Below are 24,369 nucleotides of genomic sequence, written 5' to 3' on the forward strand. Positions count from 1 at the left end.
AGTAATTAACGTACGAAAACACTGGATTAATTGACACTGATAAAACAGGGATCCGGTTAGAACTAAGCTAGACAAAGCAAAGAGTTGAAAAGAGAGAACAGAACGCTCCAGTAAGGAGTTGGTAAATACTGAATGTGGAAAATACGACAAAATGTAACGCTTTCACTAGTAAAATATACAAAAATTAAGCTAATATCCTCGAAGTCTAAGACAACTGGATTTACAGCCGTGGTATCTGTTGTCATCAGAAGTAGGCGCCTATCGTCTGTAGTAACTCCCCATCCTCCCCCTATCCTTGTTCCCCTAATCTTTCCCTTATGGCTAGTGTAAACCTGTCCGAGTTTAACAGTCTTAAGGTAATCTTCCGGAACGCACTGGCGGAAAGTTGAAAGACTTTCCGTCCCGCGAAGCCTTTGGGCGAAAAAGCAGATAATGAGCGTTTTTGGACTTTTACTGCTAAATAGAAATTAAAACAGAGCAAGAGGGATGGAAGAAAGTGGGGAAAGAAAGTCATACATTATGTTTGAAAGGGTGCCATGTTTTTATTGGCTTAGAACAAAGACGAAAACAACTTGTATGCGAACACTATTTAACTACCACTTTAAAAAATGTCTTTAATATTCTTAGTTCATTACGGATAAGCATTTCAGTTACGTTATATCAATACTTTTGCATAGCTCGTATAAAATGACCTAAACTGTCATTTCATAGCTATCTGAAGTAAATACATTTTGATAATTCAAGCTTGACCATCAAAGAGACAGAAAAGTACAGTTGAGGCAGACAAACACAGGCAAAGCAAAGTCCTTTGTGAGCCAATCAAAATTAAGATAATTTATAAAATAAATTCGTGGTATATTCATGGGATAATTATTGGTAAAAATCAGTTAGATTAACACATTCTTATATATAGAAAAGCCAGTGTATTTTGGTAACACTACATTCCAACAATGGCTTTTATGTCATGTTGCTGGACAACAAAAGTATAACCTGGTATTATTATTGTTAGTCTATGTATCAAAAGTATAAAACGAAATGTTTGTTTGATTTTTTGAATTCCTTGCAAAGCTACACGAGGGCTATCTGCGCAAGCAGTCCTTAATTTAGCAGTGTAAGACTAGAGGGAAGGCAGCTAGTCATCACCACCCACCGCCAACTGTTGGGCTACTCTTTTACCAACGAACAGTAGGATTGACCGTCACATTATAACGATCCCACGGCTTAAAGATGAGAATGTTTGGTGTGAAATGAAATGTATTTACTACTAAGCTACAAAAATAGTTTGATAAAATAACTGTCCTAATATCAAACTGTTGAGTATATTAACCCGAGGTAGCCTCAGAGGCGAAACGTTGGTTATAATAATATATATATCTAGAGTGTAATTGTCGGGTTTTTTTTTCTAAATTTTTTATCAAAATGTGTAAATACTCTTGCATACGCTACAAATTTTGGAAAAAATATTTGTTGATGCCTTAGTTTGGAGTCTCCGTTCATTATACAGATTTGTTTTTATTAAAAACGTTGGTGACATAGCAAAAAAAACAGCTTAATTAAGAAACGATTTAAGCTTAAAATTAGATCGGTGTTCCTAATTTCACGATAAATTTTATGCTTTAGGCTTGTTATCTTAACACTAACTACGCTAATGAAGTTTCTGTTTGTAGTTAAGGCAAAGCTACAGAAAGGACTATCTGTGCTCTGCCCGCCACAGTTATCGAAGCTCGGTTTCTGGCGTAAAAGGTCCGTTGATATATCACTGCGCCACTGGGGGCTCAGTAGAAGTTATAAACTACCAGCAAACAGCTAATAATCTTTGAAACCACTAAACTCTAGCTAACGAAGTGGTTATTAAATAACATTCAAGTCTGGTCAAGTGCGAGCCGACAACTGGCACACAACTTTGGACAAAACTTGTCACAAGTTTCCTTTAAACCTCTAGCATTAACATCCTCTACGGGTGGGGGGATGTTTTTATTAAGTTTGTATCGCTAACAGATCCCTTTGCTTGCGCACCTGGCAGTCAGTGGTAGTATATAAAGCTATAAAAAGCTTTTATTCATTCTAATAGAGAATCGTGTTTACATAGTAGTACGCCTCTTTAGGTGACACGCATCTTCTGGTAAGCGCAATGATGCGAATAAAGCATTTTTAGGATAAACGCCACGCAGGTGTTACTCTTACCAGTACGGGAAGTCGTCCAGGTGGAAAAGATAGGCAGTTTGTTACATGATGGCTTTTTATCATGTGTAGGCACAAGGTTGCGATGATTATTTAAGTCATTTCCTGTTATTTTTTGTCGTGCGATTGACTGATAGTCACCTGCGATGTTACAAATTTACATATAAAAACTCTTTGACAAAGGTCAAATGTTTATTAATCAACAAATACTCTGCAGCATGTACTTTGTTAAACAGCTGGCGATTAGTAATAAAAGTAAAGCTTGTTTGCTGTAAAGTAAATTTAAAAATTTATTTTAGTCGTTTTTTAATCTCTCTCTTTCCGAAAATTAGACTTAAAACCAGATACATTTTATGCGACTATCAACAGATGGTTAAATAAACCAATCTTTTTTTACATCAAGTAATAACCTAATGCTTTATACAATATATTAAGCGTTTTAATGTAAAATACGCCCTCTAAAGCTATTAACGTTGTTGTTTTGAATTAAGCATAAAGCTACACAATGGGTTATCTGTGTTCTGCTCACCACTGGTATCGAAACCCGGTTTTTAGCGTTGTAAGTCCGCAGACATACTGCTGAGTCACTGGGGGCCAGCTATTAACGAATGCACACTTTACCTATTATGTACAAAACAATCAACTGGAATGTGTAACATTAACGATATGATAGGCAGAGTCCCCTAGAGAATGACACCGATTACTTTTCTCAGTTCATTGTTATAACAATGAGATATCTAATGAAGTTATAGATGAGCTGAAATGTAAATAATTAGGTATTTAGCTTATGCTATTTATGTAGGGTTTCACATTGTCTTTTCACAACCTCACTTTAAAGTGAATCTCGAGATTTCAAGAGCTTTAAATCATTTTGCTAGTCCTAAAAGAATATATTTGGATGTTTTACTCTCATGGAGACGAGCCATCCGACGAATTAAAACTGACCAAACGTAGCAGATTATTCTGAAGATTTCAGGTGTCACAAAGTGTTGTTAATAACAGTCGAACCGTTTCCCAACCAATGGTACAGCTGGCTAAACACTTAGACAAAAGCAAATTGTTTTACAAATGACCGTTATCTTTCAATTATGGCTCGCCACAGTTGTAGGCCCAAAGACTGAATCAAATGTTTGTAGTCGCAAACATACAAACAATTTCCTAAGATCAGTCTTTATGTCAAAGGCTAAATGAAGTCTATTTGAGTCACTCACACACACAAAATAACAGCCTGTCAACAATGGACCAAGAACAACTCCAATAGACCAACGACATCTGGGGCAATATTCTTACTGTAGCTGAGTCGAGGTTTAATTTGTAACCAAATATAACCATATTTACATAAAGAAACATGAACAATACAAATGAGACGAGTGATACTACTTATTATACGAGCTACATCCCATGTTCATTCATCCTCTTATGTCATAGGATGGTGCAAGTAACTCCATCTTCAGCCTATAGAATGTTACACTGCTAAACTGATCAACACATCTCTTGAAGAAAAAGAAACGGACCTAATGAATATTTTTCAAAGTTCAGTTACATCGCGTATGTATAAATTATTTTGGAAGATCAGTCACATCCCTTCAAGAGGCTTCAGTCATTAAAGATGCCCTAAAAATATGTCATTTACAAAAGTGATGATAACACTTTATCAATATTTCGATTTTAAGCACGCATCATTGTTTCGGGCTACTTTTCTGCTCGTAACGGTTATATTACATATTGAACTGAAATGTGACGAATAGTATCGATGTGAAGTTTCAGCTATTAAAAGTTTATTTACGAGCGCAAACTGAATGGCTAATTAATTGCATTTTAGATCAGTTTGTTTTGTTTTGAATTTCGCGCAAAGCTACATGAGAGCTGTCTGCGCTAGCTGTCCCTAATTTAGCAGTGTAAGACTAGAGGGAAGGCAGCTAGTCATCACCACTCATCTACAACTCTTAGGCTACTCTTTTACCAACGAATAGTGGGATTAACCGTCACAATATAAATCCCCCACAGCTGAAAGGGCAAGCATGTTTAGTGCGATGGGGATTCGAACCCGCGACCCTCAGATTACGAGTCGACCGCCTTTACTCACCCTTACATTTGTAATATCTTTATGTAGTATGTTTTACATATTTTCTTCTTTAGGCAACCAGTTGCATGTTTATAAAGTTGACACATTTCCTGTCTTATCGTAAAAAATACACAACGGAATTGGAATAAATTTGCAATTTCCTCAAAATATATTCCTCCTAAGTATTTTCTTTTCATAAAACTGTTTTAGAATATTCTAACAGGAGGCGCTTTTCAATTTCACTCATAGTAATATTTGTGTCTTGAACAATCAAATATTTCGTTTTCGTCCAAACGAAATTTAACGCACCTTCAAATATAAAACAAAAAATAAATTAAATAACGACATACAATATATGTGTAATATTCCAAACGATTATCATTTATATTAAAAATAAGTGATTGTAAAGGACTAAAGGACAAGAAAATTATATACTGGTTTGATTTGGAAAATATTATCATTACCAGATGGTCTTGCTCCTAGCAGTCATTAATTTGACCCCAGGTTATTCAGTGCCGCCGACAGGCTGTACGCAGAAATGCCATCTGTTTTCATGGCTTATAGTTTGGGCAGGTGAATTCTTACACACACAATACTCTACCAGTTTTTTACTTATATAGTGACATAGAATAGTTCTGAACGACCAAGGCCCAGCCTGACCAGGTGGTAAAGGCACTCGACTCGTAATCTAAGGTTTGCGGATTCAAATCCCCGTCACACCAAACGTGCTCGTTTTCAGCCCTGGGGGCGTTATAATGTGACGGTCAATCCCACTTTTCGTTTGTAAAAGAGTAGCCCAAGAGTTGGCGGTGAGTGGTGATGGCTAGCTGCCTTCCTGCAAAATTAGGGACATCTAGCGCAGATAGCCTTGGTGTAGCTTTGTGTGAAATTAAAAAACAAAAAAACAAACTGAGCGACCAACAAAAGAAACTAAATGTGAATGATAAAGTATGTGTGCTTGTTTAGCCTGTTGTATTTCGTATCGTTAACGGCACGATTGCCGTCATAAACTCTATGATGTTGCGATTGAAAGAACTGCTGTATTTAACCTATCATTAACTAACTGCTGTATTTAACATATCATTAACTAACTGCTGTATTTAACCTATCATTAACTAACTGCTGTATTTAACATATCATTAACTAACTGCATTTAACCTATCGTTAACTAACTGCTGTATTTAACCTATCATTAACTAACTGCTGTATTTAACCTATCATTAACTAACTGCTGTATTTAACATATCATTAACTAACTGCTGTATTTAACATATCATTAACTAACTGCTGTATTTAACCTATCATTAACTAACTGCTGTATTTAACATATCATTAACTAACTGCTGTATTTAACCTATCATTAACTAACAAAATATATTTTTTTATTTCATTATATTTAGGTAGATTTTTCCAACATTTCGTGCAGGTGTTCTACATGTAGTTAGTCAGCACACATTTGGACTAATCCTTTAACTCAGGGAAACTTTACATGTCAATGTTTCATCTGTAAAGGGCTGTATTCGTTTGATTCCGTTTAAAAATCGTTTTCTTCGAGAAGTGGGATCGTTTTTAAGCTAAGAAATGGCGCAGAGGTTTGTGCGAGATTCATCCTCTTTGTACTTCCAGAACTTATATACTAAAAATCGGGGTTTGATACCCATTTGGGGCACAGTGCAGGTAGCTCATTAAATACAAGCAAACAAAAAAAATCCTCCATAAGTGCACAAAGATAATGGCCGATGACGTAGGTAGCCTAGGATTATGAGATACCACACAAAGAACTTTGGCTGTGACTTAAGATTGCGATATATCATTATTTTAACTCCAATCCTTGTTTTCAACGGCTAGACAATGTATAACTGAACAGGCTAGTTTAGGAAGACTTCAGCGCCCTCACTGTTTGGGTGAACAAACACGTTTTCTTATTTCATTGTTTTACACCTAAACCTGAATCTACCTCGGCTGTTAGAGTTCGTTTTTTTTTCTTTCCAAAACCTTTCTTGCATCAACTGTTTATTGCACATTAGTTATAGCTTACCAGTTGGAAATCAGTGTACCTGAATAATTCTTTGGAACGCGAGGGTGTGGTCGTTCCGTTAAGACATATAACGTTGTTGTGTACGGTTTAGGGTTAGCATTTCTGTTCCAAAGTTCAATAGAAAACATAAAGCAAGAATTATTACTTCAAAGAAACTTATTAAACTATTCTCTCGAAAGTACTTGCTTAGATATCCTAACAAATAATTTATATCAAGTTAGAAATTAAATGCTGCTTTATATATGATCATAAACCGTACAATATATTTTAGAAGTTATATTAGATGTTGTTAGAAAACTTTATTGAATATAAATCCAAATACATTTAGAAAATAATCAGAAAAATGTTTATCCTGTTCCAAAGAGCTTTCCTGGAAGTTCTATTTTTTGCAATTCTTCCTGTCTACCCTCGTATGTGGTAAAATAAAACCACTGAAAATCAAAGCGAACGTTACCGTTCCAACTTTCTAAGCCTATCTTTCACAGGTTGAGTAAGGTTTCTAATACTAGATTGAAACTTGCCTAATGCACGAAGTTTAAAGATAAAAAAAGTATGTAAAATCTCTGTTGTTGTTGGGGTTTTTTTATGGTATTTAAGTTATATCACGAATAACTTTATCGATATCTCTCATGACCATAGGGTTTGGTGGAATTTATGAACTTCATGCTGTCTAAAGATAAGAATTCATTCAAAGTAAAACAGTCAACTTTCCATGTAATGAATTCCTTGCACGCTTGGCGGTTCTTCATTCAGCTGTATGGCCCTTTTGAGCTTCCGTATACATTGTTCGGTAGTGTTAACACTTAAGTCTAGGGAGCTGTGCAATAAGCAGTAAATCATTTCTACTCTCGCTAGCGAACACAGTGTGAAAGAAGAAATCTGACATCTGCCTGTTTTACGGACACCTTCAATGAAGATATCGGGTCGTTTTCGGATAAATACCGTTTCACACCGCCTCTTATCTCATAGAAACAGGGTATAAACCTGCCATTCTGTCATAATGGTCAACGTCAGATGTCAAAACTCTCAAAGCAGTTGTAAAGTTATTTATATACTTCCATTCTGTATTTAGACGTCCAAAAAGTGCTGGAGAAAGAATTGGTTGGATTTCTGCAGAACATTTTGTTTTGTGGTTAACCGCAAAATATATATACTGCAGGATTTGCAGTATTGCCCAAAATCTTAGTGACACTTTGAATCGGTTCTTAAGGGTATGTGACTCATTCAGAGAGAGAGAAACAGTGTGCTTCATGTCAAGTGAGTATGGAGGGGTGGGGAAAGAGAGAAATGGCTAAGAACAACGAGGCAACAGTAACGATTCCTGATTACCACTATTTATCATGATAACAAGAGGTAAAAGAAACAACAACTTTCCTTTAGGTTTCTTATAAAACTGCCAAAAGCTGTCCTGACAAGATTTTAAAGTTATGTTGAAATTATTTATGGGGAGGGAGTGGAATACATTAGAAAAAAAAAATAGAGGACTCTTAGTTAGTGATGTATTGTTCGTAAAGTTTCAACCTCAAGAAAGTGTATTAATAATTATAATACCATCCACAGAGAAAGAAGGAAAATGTACTTATCCAGGCTTGTCAAGACAAGTATCATGTTTAAATCGGGATAGTGATAAGTATATGTTTATGAACATAAACGCTCGTTAACTGAACAGGCCCAGGATAATATGCAAAATATGCTACTTAAACAATGAAACCGAAACCGGGCCCGGCATGGCCAAGCGTGTAAGGCGTACGACTCGTAATCTGAGGGTCGCGGGTTCGCATCCCCATCGCGCCAAACATGCTCGCCCTTTCAGCCGTGGGGGCGTTATAATGTTACGGTCAGTCCCACTATTTGTTGGTAAGAGTATCCCAAGAGTTGGCGGTGGGTGGTGATGACTAGCCGCCTTCCCTCTAGTCTTACACTGCTAAATTAGGGACGGCTATCACAGATAGCCCTCGAATAGCTTTGTGCGAAATTCCAAAAGAAACAAAGAAAGAAACCGAAACCACATGAGCTAAATGGTACGACGTTTCTGTGGGATATTGAAGTAAGCGAGAGCGCAGAGTTTATGCTGTTTATATTATGTTTTTTTCTGGCACTCAAATTTAATATCAATAAATATCTAGCAAAAGTATTTGACTTTCGGTTTCACTATAATTGAACATCATATTAAGGGCGGTCCTGAACTCAAACACAGGTCATGGTTGATAAAAGAAATAAAATCATTAAAACCTCTTTTCAAGACATTTTCCGCTCACTATAAAACGATTATATATCGTTTAAGTCGAACAAAGCTCTTACGTACTTAAACTACAGGCCTAGCAAGGTCTGGCTGGTGGTTAGGGCGCTCGACTCCTAACTTAAGGGTTGTGGACTTGAATCCCGTCACGGAATATGCTACCCCCTTCAGCCATGGGGGTGTTTTCATTTCATTAGCAATCATGCCTTTCGTTGGTAAAGGATAGCCTAGGAGCTGGAGGTTGGTGGTGTTAGCTAGTTGGCTTTCCTTCTACATTAGAATATGTACCACAGCTAGTCTTTGAGTAGCTTTGCACGAAATTTAACATTTAACTACATTTTGCAAACGATTAGACCCCCATTGGCACAGCGGCATGTCTTTTGACTTCCATCACTTGAACCCGGGGAGAGCACAGATGGCCTCTTTTCATTTTGTGAAACGTCCTTCTTTAGATGAGTTAATGCTTAAGCCTAACTCTAATTGTTTGACTGAGTGTTGACTGTTAAGCGCAAACTTAAATAATGGGCTTTAAATAAAGACAAGAACTAATGACAGGTGGTCTTCACCTAATAATAATACATTTAGTACAAGAAATGCTTCATTATGTGAGTATCAACATGTATATATGTGTGTGTGTGTGTTTTCACACGATCTAATCAGTAAGTGCAAAAAGATATTATTTAATACGAGTTTCGGCTGCTCTTATTTTTCATGGAAACTTTACAAATCACCTCATTCATTATTCTGCATTATATGTATCACGTGACTACGCCTTGAAACCCATTTCCGCCGTCACGCTTCTGTTCACCCAAAATAATAACATCTGTGGGGAATACGTACAACCTGTGTTTCTCTTCAACCTTGTGTCCGTCACGCGCTGACCCGAAAGTGGGTCAGGGTCCAAAAAGGTCTTCCATTATATATAGCAAGTAATTTATACGTTAATAATTACTCTATGATTTACCACAAGCCACTGTTTTGAGAATATTACGAGGCTGAGAGCAGGTGTGTATTCGAAACATTCGTGCTCAGAATTCCACTAATTTCGCTTATACGTGTATACACGTATGTAAAAGTGTATCAAGTATCCGTTTAACAATCACGAAAATATTTCCACATTTGCTGCCCCCCTCAGTCGCTTAATGATAAGTCTGAAGGCTTATAGTGCTACACAGCACAGCATAAATAGCTCACTGTTTTGCCTTGTGTTTAACTACAAACAACCGAACAAAAATAACATCTTCTACACTAGACTGTTCTTATAAAAAAACGTAAAATATTAAAAAAAACTTTTAAAACTGCTTGAAAGGATATTATATTTACAGATGTGTCATAATACGTTTCATTTAATTACTGAAGTAAAGTGAGTTAAAATTTAAACAAAAAATTAGCATGGATGACGTATTTAGATTTTCACATTCTCTACCAGAGTGATAAATCCGGAAATTAATGCATCATTTTTTTTGCCCTGCTTTTGTTTAAGCGTATGATGATGTCAGCTTAGCTGATGAGTAAAGATTTTTTTTCTGATTTGCTTAAACTACATGCCCGGCATGTAGAAGATAAACAAGTTTAACAGTTGTCACTAGCACGTGATTAAAATGGTATATACATTGCCTAACCCTGATATAAATAGGTTGAAAAGAGATCACCTGAAGTTTGAAAGTTCAAAATTAAATTTTATAGATGTTACTAATGGTATAATTATTCGGGTTATTATTTTCGTCTTTATTATGTGTGTTATTATTTTCACAACGTTTCGACTGGTCTCTCAAAACGTTACATATTGTTTACCACAAATAAGATACGACTTGTTTTAGGTCTTTTTCTAGATGATCCTGGTGGCTCTAGTTGATTCATATTTTTTTTTTTCCAAATGCCATTAAGTCTTAAAAATTCTAAGTCTTCGAACACAATACGTCTTTATGATCTGAATGTATGACTATTGTCTGTTCGAAATATAAACGATAAAAATACTAAAATGTAGTTATGATGCAATAGGTTCCATCATGACTTAATATTGGCTGTGATTATCACGTGACTTGCTGATTTACATATTTAATATTGTTTTAATATAATGTATTCCACCTTCTGTATACGAAGTTTGTTTATTTTGTAAATTGGCGCGAAGCCATTCCTAATTTTAACCCATTGACTGCTGATTCGCCATATACGGTACAGTTCGCCTTCGACAGATAAATACAGGTGTACTGTGTACAGTGTACGGCTGGTAAAACTTCCACAGTCGTTCAAAGCAGCCTAAGTAAAGGGTTAAATTAACAAACAATAGTAAAGACAACTTGATAACACCATCACTGTTAACATTTAGGCCACTCTTGTGTGATCGCAAAGCGAGATTTAACCGTAAATGTTATAGTGCACCCACGACCCTAAGTTCGAAGTGCAACCTTGTTCAACAGCGGAAAATGAATCAAGAGCCATGATTGAGTATATATGACACAAGATGACACACAATTACCAAACTCTATCTCAGATTGCGCTGACCCTAGTTACAATAATTTGACTGATAGAGGTTTAAATCATGGTTTAAGTTATTGTTTAAATCCCCGTAGTCTGACATTATAAGGAAAGTTATTGCTAAGAAAGTGAACTTTGACCTACTTTTAATATAAAAAATAATCAATTCATCCTTCAGAGGCGTAGTAAAGGGGGTCTAGCTCCCCTGAAAAGATATGCATATTGATCACATATTACTTTTCAGCTTTTATATCATCAAACAACAACAAAACTTCTATAAATACTACTACATTTGATTTATTGTAATTTGTTCTAATCTCCCCATCGAGTGTGAAAACCTGGCTACGCCATTGTAGTCCTTGGCTGAAACTCCAAGTTTACGAGAAGAGAATGCAAAACGTAATATAGAGGATGTGTCACAATTACACGAATCATTGAATGTGGATTAATTTTTGTTTTTCAAAGCTAAACAAATGTTCATGAGAGACATTTTTATTTTATTTTATTATTCTAAAATATCCCACTAAACACAGCTGCTAATAAGCTACGTGTTTTTTCTTCTGTTACACGACCCTGTAGCTTTCTGACTTCGCAATAAAATATTCACTTTATCTGTCTACGTAATTGTATTCAAAATTGATACAATGGGCTATATGCGCTTTGACCACCATGGTATCGAAACCCAGTTTCTCGCGTTGTAATTCCGTAAATATACCGCTGTGCCACTGGAGGTCTCGTGCGAATAGAATCGAGCTCTCAAATATCTCTTCTCTCACAAGACATTGGAAAATAAAAGCCGTTTATTATGAAACTAAGACCGTTCTATATGATAGTAGATTTTTTTTTCTGTAACTTAGAGCCCTTATACTACAGTAGAACGTCTAGAAGCGAAAATAGAAACTATGAAATATCACCAATAACAAAGTTTAGATACAGAAAAACTAGAAACGTTTACTCACAGTTAAAACGACGAACTCCATGCTTGACCGGTCGGTATTAAAATGAGCTTCACTGACAGAGAACTTCTGTCTTGAATACAAAACAAGACGTATCTCAGCCTTGTAGTGGTGTAATCACCTTTGTCATGTATACATTCGGTTTTGATAATGTTCTTTGTTTGAAAAACTGTTTCTGGTTAGCCTGGGGCTTAGGTTCGGTATTAGTTACCTTACCAGCTCCTTCAGCTTAAATATATATAAAAAAAAACTCCTCACAGAAGCCACATTCTACCAAGGTAAGCTATCCATTTGTAGTCAAAAAGGCACCAAGTGAAAGAAATTGTGAAATTGGTGATAAAACGACCCCCACAGATCACGAATTTAAGATAGGTTTGACCAAGGTTAAACTTAGTTGACAGCCTGGAACCCGAGGGCCCTCCCTGCAGCTGCTAGAGCTCTCGGGTGTTTCGAAAGAACTGGTCCAAACAAGAGGACTAAATAATACACCGGTATTGGTACAAAGTTCTAAGTGTATTTTCCGATCTTTGTTGATTTGATGAGATTAAAAAATAGTTTACTGCTAAACTACACCAACAGCTCCACAGAGAAAGCTTACTTTAAACGGAGAAGTTCGTTTTCCAGACATCTTCGACCTAATGTTTCCAGACCTAATGTTTCCATCACAATTGTAAGTAGTAAAGCAGGGAGAAGTCGAGTTAATGTATTTCCTGCACTTATTTCTAGCACAGTGAGTGAACAAATTACCAGCTCACTATGAAAAGAAAGAAGAAGAGCAGTCTTTATCAAACTAGATGTCTTTCATTTCTCAATACATTGTAAGCCTAACCTTACTCTGTTATTTTCTTTTATAAGTTTGTTGCTTGTTAAGTAGATAATGGGAGGAAAGGGGAGTGACCGTTTGGAAAGTCAAACCAGCTTTAACCTAATAAAACACAAATGAAACGTTCGGAGTTCAAAAACCAAAACAATTACATTTGTGTTAAGGTGGCTTAACTCTCATGAATTATATTATCATCAGCGCCGAGCCCTACATCTGAGATTGAGAAATTAATCAAATAATTGTTGAAAAGTTAACTAATTACGCAAGACATGTCCTGTGGGCAAACAAGAGTGCTTATTGGACGAACGTTATAAGAAACTCGGAATCTAGATGACTTAATTATTATAGTCCATATTTATACAAGTTGATTGCTACAACCATACTAATATTATCAGGGTCTTTTTTTTTATCGGTGCTGCTACCGCGGACTCCAGGCATGTGAGAGAGGTTTCGTTGCACAAATTAAATTCATATGATTACAAACAAAAACAGAACGAATACGTGATGTATAGAGATAACATATTATAAATTTATATGTTGAAGTAACGTTGAAGTACCGGTTGGACGAGATGGCGCTTGTATTTTTACAAACAACAAGCGACACGTGCGAAGGTTAGAAATAAATTACTGGCTGGTTAGCTCACTTGCAGGATTTCAAAGTAGGCTTAGCAAGGAAATCTAGTTTCTAAGATACAGTTTCGAGCAGTATAAATCCGCAGACGTGCCAATGTACCCAGAAAACATCTAAACCTCCTGTAGAAGTAAAAACTATGCCATAATATTATCCAAACCTAACGTGTATTAACACCAAAATTTACCACAATATTGTTCAATGACATTATTCAAACCTACTGTGAAAATACAAAAATATTATATCTACGAAAACACTAAAATCAATCATAAAATATCTGACCGTCTAATCTCTGTTATTTTGTATTCTTCCTCGCTTAGATATAGTCTCATAAGTGTGTGTTTTATTATAGCAAAACCACATGGGGCTATCTGCTGAGTCCACCGAGTGGAATCGAACCCCTGATTTTAGCTTTGTAAATCTGTATACTTACCGCTGTATAATTTCATAATTTCACACCTGGTGTAGGAAAACCATTACTATAAAATGTCTAAACTTACCAAGAACAGCCTGATAATAAAAACAGTATTAAAGTAACGGACTGACAAAGATTTGAAAACTTTATAATTTAGTACGGGTCTTTTTCTCAATTTAATTGTAATAAATCATAAATGTAACTTGTTGTTCTTGTTATCTCACGAACTAGTAGTCTAGTCTTACAAATAATTGTGAAACTTCTGTCCTGACTACAAGTAAATACAGAGTAATAGTTATTTTATTTAAAAAAAAACTTTATATTTACATCTAAACACAACAAATGTAATTATCGAAGTAGACGTTCATGTGATCTTTAAATCCTTTTATCGATTTTCTAACTACACTGTAAGCCCTATAGAAAGTAGTACCAGGAAATAACTTGTTTGTTCATGAGCGATTAAGAAGTTTGATAAAATAAAAGCAACGGCCCTCTTGTGTCTGTTTTAAAAGTCACTTATTCTAAGTTGTGTCCCTTCACTATGAGCCCGGCATGGCCAGGTATGTTAAGGCGTTCAACTCGTAATCTGAGAGTCGCGGGTTCGAATCCCCATCGCACCAAACATGCTCGCCCTTTCAGCCGTGGGGGCGTTATAATCTCACTATTCGTTGGTAAAAGAGTAGCCGAAGAGTTGGCGGTGGGTAGAGATGACTAGTTGCCTTTCCTCTAGTCTTACACTGCTAAATTAGGGACGGCTAGCGCAGATATCCCTCGTGTAGCTTTGCGCGAAATTCAAACATCGTCAAAGCAGTCGCTAACATTATTACATTCTCATTAAAGTGGTTTGTTAGTGTATATGTGTGGCTTAAATGTGTGATCGTTTATCAATACAGCCTAAAGCAACCTTAAAACATGCATCACATGACAGTAATGGGTTGCAGACAACTTTAAATTGATAAGGTGAAAACGTCGAGGTCGTCAATATCTCGATAAAAAAAATGACAAAATTCTAGATATTTAACGTGGGTTCATTTTGCGTATTCCGATCTTAAAGACAATTCTTATCGTGATTCAGGTAAAAGGTTAAAATTACAAAAGCGTTCATCACGCATGCGGAAATGGGAGTGGGTTTGCAAATTCTACTTGTCTTTCTATGTTTAGCTAACTTTAAAAAAAAATCTGAGGACGAAGATAAAAGTGAAAAAGATAAGGGTTAGAGTGTCTGAAGATTACTAGCAAAAGAAGTCTGAATTTATATATATATATATAAGTTTGTTATAATCTAAAAGCAAGCCGTGGAAAGGCTATTACACTTAACTTCATGAAGGTTGAACTATGTAATAGAAAAGAGCGATATAGTTATTACATATATGTTTGACCAAATTATTACTGATAAAGTTAAGTAAACAAAATCAAAAGGAAAGAGTGCGTTAAAAACAGTAAATTTAAATTTTTGACTAATTATATCAGTTTGTTATAACCTGGAAATAAGCCGCTTAAGGCTATTGCACTTAATTTCTTAAAGATTGAACAATATAATGTATATGCCGCACTTTTCCAAAGTGTGTGTGTTCTCTTATAGCAAAGCCACATCGGACGATCTTCTAAGTCCACCGAGGGGAATCGAACCGCTGATTTTAGCGTTGTGAATCCGTAGACTTATCGCTGTACCAGCGGGGGACTTTCCAAAGTGTGAAACGCAAGTATATTATTATTCTCATTTTTATATATTGCTATAACCGGTCACGAATTACAGACTCTCGGATCTACAATCCAACAGGTTAACCATTTAACGGATTTACCGTTATACGTTTATTTTTATAGTTGCGCCTGCTTCAGTACAGATTTCTGTTTTTGAATGTGATGCATTGTGTTGACTGAATATTGCGCAATTCTCGTCTGTTTTTTAAATTTGTAGAAGATTCTTGAGCGTAAGAATCAACAACATTTGTTTTACAGAAATGCTAGCGCGTGCGAACATTGTTGAACATTCTAGAATCCCGTTTCACACTGTATAAACCAATACATCAAGAATATATTATTACTAGTCAGCTACAGTCAGTTTGCGTATATAGGCCTCAGAAGCTATAATTGTGATTATCGCCTATTAATTGGAAAACTACAGGACCAGAAACATTTATCGATTTCAAACATTACAAACTGTTCAACTTAGTGAGTAATTTCAAACGTTAGTAGTTCTATGAGGACATTAGATATTGTCACCAGTGAAAACTTACGGGTGCTTCAAGCTAGCTAGCCGTCAAAAGAAGTGTACAGGTGTGTCAACATAGAATTAATTTGCTCACCGTGAAAGTCGATAAAAGATTCAGTGTTGTTTGTAAGTTTGTAAAACTCTTGTATATAAGTCATCATTTGTAATAACTATTAATAACTGCCGTGATTATAAATTGCATTGTTTTTATGTTTGTATGTTAAAGTATATTTGTGTTAAGAAAGAAAATTGTGTGTATCAACCTTGTCTGCAAATACCAAGACTTTGATACATATTAACATTGGATTAACTTTTGAATTAAAATGTCCGATTATTTGAAAGAGTAATACGTAACGTAATAAATCGGAGACTCGTCCGGGATCAGTTATTATACATATAAACCACTAGTCAATGTGCGAGTAAAGTAGCCTCTCAAACTCACATTAAGAACTGTAGTACATTTGTTCAGGATCTTTTCCCAAAGCTACACAAAGGGCTTTTGTGCACAACCATTCATAACTTTGAACTGATATACTGGAGAAAAAGTAGCTACTCAACAACACTCACCGCCAACTCTTGAGCTACTCTTGACTGCCCAGACATATGTATCGAGCTCTGATGTCACTCTTATAGCACATTTAAAGTTCCAAATGTGGAGTGCATTTCCTCGAGTCATGAACCCTCGGGTTCACAGTCTGAGCATGCTAACCATTAGACAATGCCCAACTTCACAGTGACATATCTTATACTATAGCTGAAGTGTTGTGTGTTATGTTTGTTTAAAACACAAATAACACGATAAAACTCAGCAAGTTTTACGTTAACTACATACGTTATGTGTTTGCGCACAACGTTGTACGAATGTGTATGATCTGTTATGCGTTGTGTTAGTTTGTGACCTAATAATTCACATATAAATATACCCTCAAATACACAAAGTAGTCATTATGATACACACACAACAAAAAACTTATCAAAGCAGTGTAGTACAACCGAAAGAAGGCTGAGACTTTGAGTTTTATTTGCTGTTGTACTGAAAGACAAAACAAACATGATTTCAGTTTTATTGCGTGGTCTATTTTAGAGAAGCCACGCCAAACATTAATAGTGATAAGCTTATAAATACTTGTCCAAAATATTGAAGTAACAGCAAGTGATACCTTCTATGTGTGCTATATACAGAGAGTAAGACTCGGCCTGGAGCTCGACTCGTACTCTGCGGGTCGCGGGTTCGAATCCCCATAATACCAAACATGTTCGCTCTTCAGCTGTAGGGGCGTTATAAACTTTCGTCAATTCCACTATTCCTTGGTAAAAGAGTAGCCCAAGAGTTCGGGGTGGGTGGTGATGACTAGCTGCGTTCCCTTTAGTCTTACACTGCTAAATTATGGACGGCTAACGCACATAGCGCTCATGTAACCTTCAAAACCAAATAAATAGAGAGCATTATATTTTTAAACAATTAGTAGTGATTGTGACCAAGTTTTTCAAGTTATAGCAATGCAAATATGTACACTTTCATCTGGATTTTTCAATAGTCCTACGTCTGGTGTTTGTTTTTTTTAGCTGTCAAACTAAAAGTATTGAACATTTAACCTTTTTTATATCACCAAGTCCGTTATATACGTAAAGTCATTGAACGTGCTTTTGTTTTCGAATTGTCTAACATTCGAGAGTCATCACAAAGAAGTAAGATACACACGGTATAATTACCTTCCCGTTATTTTATTTTTTCTGCTTTCTTCCACGAAGAGTTTGTCAGTGTCACTAACAAACAAAAATGCGTACTAGAAGAATAGTATCTAGAATACAACACGAATACGATCAACATTACCTTAAACCTAATAAAAGCTGGGAGACTGGAAGCAGTGACTGCCTCTAACAAATACGTGTGTGACGAAGGTTTGGGTTTAAAAAAAAAACATTTAAGAGAAGAATTCTGCTCCAATCTCAGTGGAACGAAAATTCCTTTCGTGTTGTAGTTTTATCAATAAACTAGCCTTCTGGGTTTGTGTAACATCGTTGAAAGTGGCAGAAGATAAGAACGTTTGGAAGAAATGCTTTACTAAGCACCGCGTGTCCTTAAAACAATAGAAAGACAGCTTCGAAGGATAATGTCTGGTGTAAACGTAAATAAAGTGCAACAATACATCGTAAAACAAATTCGTTATCTTGTTAGCTAATTAATAAAGAATATATAGCTTCTTAACGAGATGTAACATACCTTCTACATAATTTCACGTATTTTACTCAAGTCATTCCGGGTTTATAACCTCAATAGTATGATTTAAATCATTAACTTTGTTCATAGCTCTTGAGTCAACGCAAAACATCACGTAATATAAGATTATTTGTGAGAACAAAAACTCGTTTGAATTCAGCTATTAAATTTCATATCAAAATTAACAAGATTAATACGATTACGTCTCATGGAAACTTTGCGTAACACTGCCATTAGTTGTCATAGAAATATGAAAAATACTGATACTAGTTGTCATAGAAACCCTTAAAAATGCTGCCATTAGTTGTCATGGAAACATTCAAAATAATACTATTAGTTGCCATAGAAACCTTTAAAGATACTGCCACTAGTCGTCAGGAAAGATTTTTATGAGTATTTCCACTGTTTTGCATGGAAACCTTTAAAGATACTAAGAATGGTAATCATAGATACCTTTATATCCTGACACTGACTGTCTTAAAAACTGCACTACCGCTAGCTATCACAAAAAGTTGTACGATAATGCCACTAGTTGTCATAACTGACACTCAACAGTATTGAATCTTTGTATTCAGTAATGTTTAAGTCTAACTTATTTGAACTGAGAGTGTGTCCTGTTGCCACAAAAACGCGCTCCGCCCTGTGTAGACGCAGATGTGATAGTCAGATCCTACTATTTACTCAGACAGACTGGTCCAAGATTTTGAATGTTGTTGGTACTGTGGATTAGCTGCCTTCCCAGCTTTAGACAAATTAACTGCCTTTCACTAAGTTATAGAAAAATCAGGAAAAAGTAATATATTGACAGATTTGAAGGTTTTTGATCCTGAAGAATTATGTTTAACTCAAAAGTATTATACATATATATATATAGTTTGCATAAAGATATATACGGTTTTGTTTTTATATTACTGGTGTTACCCGCAAGGTAAATATTAAAAAAAAAGTGTTAAATATATCTGTACAAATAAAATAAGAAAGGTGAAGTTTACAAAACCCACGATACTTTGCTAACGCCTCTGGTGCAGCTTAGCAATTATTTTATAATTAATTATTAAAAATGAAAGAAAAGGGGAAAAAATATGTTATTATTCATATCCCTAAAGATATGCATTTAAATGTGTAACGAATGTTTCGATCGATTAAAACGTTCTATTCGTTGTGTCTTATGTCTTCATAAAGCCGAAAAATAAACAATATATATACATATGGTGCATAAGAACGTATGTTTGTAATTAAGCACAAAGATACACAATGGCCTATCTGCGCTCTGCCCACAAGTGTATAGAAACCAGGTTTCTAGCGTTTAGTCCGTAGCCATTGTGTCACTTGAGGAGGAAGGGTTAAAAAGTGTAATTTATGTGTTTTTATTGTTTCTCATCAACAAGAAGTTATAACTTTAAGATGAAGAGATTACCTGTTGTTGGTACGGTTTAGTGCTAAGCTGCACGTGCTCTGTTTATCACGTTGAATCGAACCTCAGATTTTAACCTCAGAGTTTGTGAACATAATTATTGTTGATTCACCAGGAAATAAAAATCAATGTAAAAGTTATCCCATTAAATCCACACTGACTGACCTAAACCTATCAAGATCAACTGCGAGTAAGATGACGTTTGTCCATTAAATCAGCTTCAAATATTTTATACAGGTACAGATTTTTTTTTTTTTTGTTAGCCACTATTATGATGTTCTAAATTTGGACCATCCCTCCTCCAGGTTTTTCTTCTCAGCAACTACTTTATGTTAAGAAACAATGGAATTATTATTTTAAGGAGTTTATACATCGATGTAGATGACCAACGCCGCAGGTAAAAACCAATGATATTTATTACTTGAAACCTATATAATTACGGCTCCTGTTTTTTCCCTTCCAAGTTTATTCAAGGTCATCTCGTTATCACTAGAAGGAAAAACATGGCGAACAATGAAAACAACTCGCACAATTTATTATATTATTAACTTTATCCTCAACTTTGGAGTTACTTATCAAACCTATTTCTAGAACGTATTTGTCTCTTGCAAGGGTATTATTATTGAATTGCCCTGTTGTTTCTTGTATAAAGAGTAATGTATTTTTAAGATAACCTTATTTGCTTTATTATACACGCCATCTTTCAAAGGTTAAATGTTTTAGAATGAAACATGAATGATCAGTTCTGTTATTTTACCTTTGATAAAGAATAAAGGACACTGAAAGCAGTTCCACTTCATGGGACTTCAATGTTTGGAAGTAGAAAGGGGCGCTCTAAAGCGTGTGTGTGTTTTCTTATAGCAAAACCACATCAGGCTATCTGCTGTGTTCATTCTGAAGCGTCCTCGTGTTACTTGTTTGTTTTTGAATTTCGCGCAAAGCTACATGAAGGCTATCTACGCTAGCCGTCTCTAATTTAACAGTGTAAGACTACAACTCATCTACAACCCTTGGGCTACTCTTTTTACCAACGAATAGTGGGATTGATCGCCAGTTTATAACGCCCCCACGGCTGAACGGGCAAGCATGTTTGGTGCGACGGGGATTCGAATCCGCGACCCTCAGATTACGAGTCGAGCGCCTTAACCACCTGGCCATGCCGGGCCCCTCGTGTCACTGATATATACTTCAAATTTTTTCAGGCCATGTTTACGTCAAACACATTCAGTGCTGCTAATTCCTTTCGAAACTTTTCACATTTGTGAAACCATTTTTACTTAACATAACTTAGTTATGTAAACACAGTAGACGATAAAAAATCTGGAAAAAAACCGTTTATGTGTAATTTTGTACCTACGTTAGTCACATAGAACGAAAGTGCTTAAATAAAAAACAGTCATTAAAAACAAATAATAGATTTTAGGCAGTCATCGAATATATTACGCCTCACTAATGTTTAGTTTTCCAGTTATGCAGCGGTAAGCTTGATTATTATAAAGCTAAAATTCGGAGGTTAATCCCTGCGATGTGCACAGCACAATTAGTATTTTATGCGCTTTGTACTGAACGATAAACAAAACAGTTTTGGTTAAACAAGACCCAGGATACACTAGGTTCAGTCTTAAAACAGATAAATAACAAAGGCGAGTTCCTGATATTTCTTTCTATCAGTACCGCAGTAGAGAGAATAGAAGTCACATCTATCTCTCAACAGTTCTCATGCTGCAAACAGATGTTGTGGTGATGTTTTCTCTGTCCACAACATTCGTCACGTGTTACAGGCTGTTCCAACAGATGTGCGGCTCCGCCCTCTAACACGAGACTACTTTCACGTGCTCCTTTGAAGAAGACCGACAGAGAGGGCATCCAATGCCTCAAAACTGGAATTTTATTATTACAATGATACAGTGCTCCGAATTTAGGATCAGGACAACCCGTACGCATCAGGAAATTGATTTGTGGTAGCAAGACTAATTTGTACCCCGTAATCAATGAACTTGCAATTAGAAGAGTATACAGCTGGCCGACAGTTAAGTGGTCAAAGACTGCAACACTGACAAATAACGTTATACACTAGATGAATAAGTGATCAAAGCAATTTTTGTTAGAGTATATACCCATGAGGCTAACCAGTTAGTTAGCGATTCGCAGTATTTCAGCAATGATGGGGCAAAATAAAGTTAAAAAGACTTAGAAAGTATAAGTTTGATATAACACACTCGTATTCATGTGACATACAAATCTGTAGTTATGAACACATTTAAGAAAAAGAATATATTAGGTAACTATCTTTAAAAAATTAGGAAAAGATTGCTCTACCATAAGATAATTATTTTATCTAGTTTCTAATTGTGTGAGAAACTAAAATTCATACTGGGACAGTAATTACTTACACTAAAATGCAGCGATCTGATATCACATATATATCTGTAGCTATGGTAAAGTAATACACACACATACACAGTCAAGTATCACATTTATTAACAGCACTCTTTTGATGGTTAATAATACACATATATTCAAGTGTTACATTTATTAACAGTACTCTTTTATGTGATTAATTCATAGCTTGCTGGTTTAAAGTTTTAGTAAATTATTGCTCTATAAAAAGAAGTTGAATATTGGTAACGTTATGTCGTAGAGCACAGTTCAGTGTTGCCAGAATTACAAACATGTATTTGAGTACATAAATAAGGAGAAAAAGGGTTGAGCCACTGGAGGAGAAAGCAAAAGCTACCTAGTGGTGGTGGTGGTGGTGGGAGTATAAGGTGCTTAAGAAACATCAACATAGTAATTCTAAGAATATCAAGGTGGTATTACCTCCAGAAACTGTAGCATTTGGAACAATTCATGAAATACACATGGTAAAAGAAAAATACGTATAGCAGCCTTTAAGTATAAAAGGTAAAACAAGGACATGTAGAATATAGCATCCTTAAAATACACATGGTAAAACAAGGACATGTAGAATATAGCATCCTTAAAATACACATGGTAAAACAAGGACATGTAGAATATAGCATCCTTAAAATACACGTGTTAAAACAAGGACATGTAGAATATAGCATCCTTAAAATACACGTGTTAAAACAAAGACATGTAGAATATAGCATCCTTAAAATACACGTGTTAAAACAAGGACATGTATGGTATGTCAGCTTTAAAACATACATGGTAAAACAAAAACGTGTAGGGTATGTCAGCTTTAAAACACAACAAACATTGTGTTAACCAGCTCCCACAAAACTGACTCCTCCCCTCGATTTGTTACTCATTGAAATAAGTTTTGCATCCAAATCATACAATAAAATATGAATTTGTATTTTGATTACAAACAATGTTATTATTACAATATTTTATTCAATGCTATAGATATTATAATTATACTGGCGATTGTATGGTACTTAGATATATAATAGCACTTTTTTCGTCCATTATAAAACGATTCTATATATTTTTTTTAAATAATACTGTAGTTACTTTATATAACTAAAACAATTATTAGTATTGTAATTTTGCGGAATCAGAACTCGCCTGAGGCCCTTCATGACCAGGTGGATAGAGCGCTCGACTCGTAATCTGCGGGTCGCGAATTCGAATCCCCGTCACATCAAACATGCTCGCCCTTTCAGCTGTGGAGGCGTTATAATGCACGGTCAATCCCATTATTACTTGATAAACGATAAGCAAAGAGTTGGCGGTGAGTGGTGATGACTAACTGCTTTCCCTCTAATAACTGTTAGCGCAGATAGCCCTCGTGTAGCTTTGCTCGAAATTCAAACTATACAGAAACAGACTTCGCCAATAATCTACAGAATCAAGTTTTGTTAATAACTTTGTTTGTTATGATATTGAGGTAAATATTTGTTTTGTGGTCGAATTAGGCTTGATGTGTGGATATTATATTAAGTAACTATGGAAAGAAATGTGAGTAGGAAATTGAAGTTTATAATGGAACAATAGTATTTTAGGGTAAGGTTACAGCTATCAATCATTGTCACAACTAAAAGTAGTAACTAACAGTTAATATACTAATTATGAGATAACGATCGAAACAAATGATGTACCATTTTTAACTTTTAATTAGTGCGTCTGTTTACACAGAAACAGTCACACACAGCATAACAATAAGTTCTAAAGAAAATCATTCTTTGTTATGAGTAATAAAACACTCAACCACGACAACTCAGGCGGGAAACATTGACAATAGTCCATACGTGACAATTCATAAACAGAGTGAATTGAATCCTCTATTGTAAGCGAGTGTCTTCGTAAGGAGTTATTTATAAAGAGGCAATCGAAAATCGCTCGAGTGTTTTGAAAGGTCTCTTTTTTTTTTTCCCATCCGAAGTAAAAGTGAGCAAATGTGAAAACGTGTAACAGAATTTATACATATACATATATATATACATTTATAAACAGGAATGGTTAGTAGTAGCTGTGAAATAAAATAACTGGCCGTCCCTAATTTAGCAGAGTAAGACTAGAGGGAAGACAGCTAGTCATCACCACTCACCGCCAACTCATGGGCTACTCTTTCACCAACGAATAGTGGGATTGACCGAAACGTTATAGCGCCTCCACGGCTGAAAGAGTGAGCATGTTTGGTGCGACGGAGATTCGAATCTACCACCCTCAGATTACGAGTCGAGCGCCTTAACTACCTGGCCATGCCGGGCCTTATTCGAAGTTAATA

General features: G+C 35.6%; 1 protein-coding gene across 2 annotated transcripts in view; it reads right to left on the bottom strand.

Moving 5' to 3' along the window:
- Nucleotides 1–24,369, bottom strand: part of LOC143226447 (uncharacterized) — a 106,161-nt gene that overhangs the window by 33,300 nt on the left and 48,492 nt on the right. The window contains exon 1 of one of the 2 annotated variants that reach the window (XM_076457423.1): nucleotides 11,961–12,666. The exons of the other annotated variant lie outside the window; for it this stretch is intronic. Within the exon in view, the coding sequence (XP_076313538.1) occupies nucleotides 11,961–11,981 (21 nt within the window). The 5' untranslated portion in view covers nucleotides 11,982–12,666. Of the gene's footprint in view, nucleotides 1–11,960; nucleotides 12,667–24,369 lie in introns of those variants that run through there. 2 annotated transcript variants of the gene reach the window in all.

This window comes from Tachypleus tridentatus, chromosome 9 (assembly GCF_004210375.1).
Source record: "Tachypleus tridentatus isolate NWPU-2018 chromosome 9, ASM421037v1, whole genome shotgun sequence".
NCBI lineage: Eukaryota > Metazoa > Arthropoda > Merostomata > Xiphosura > Limulidae > Tachypleus > Tachypleus tridentatus.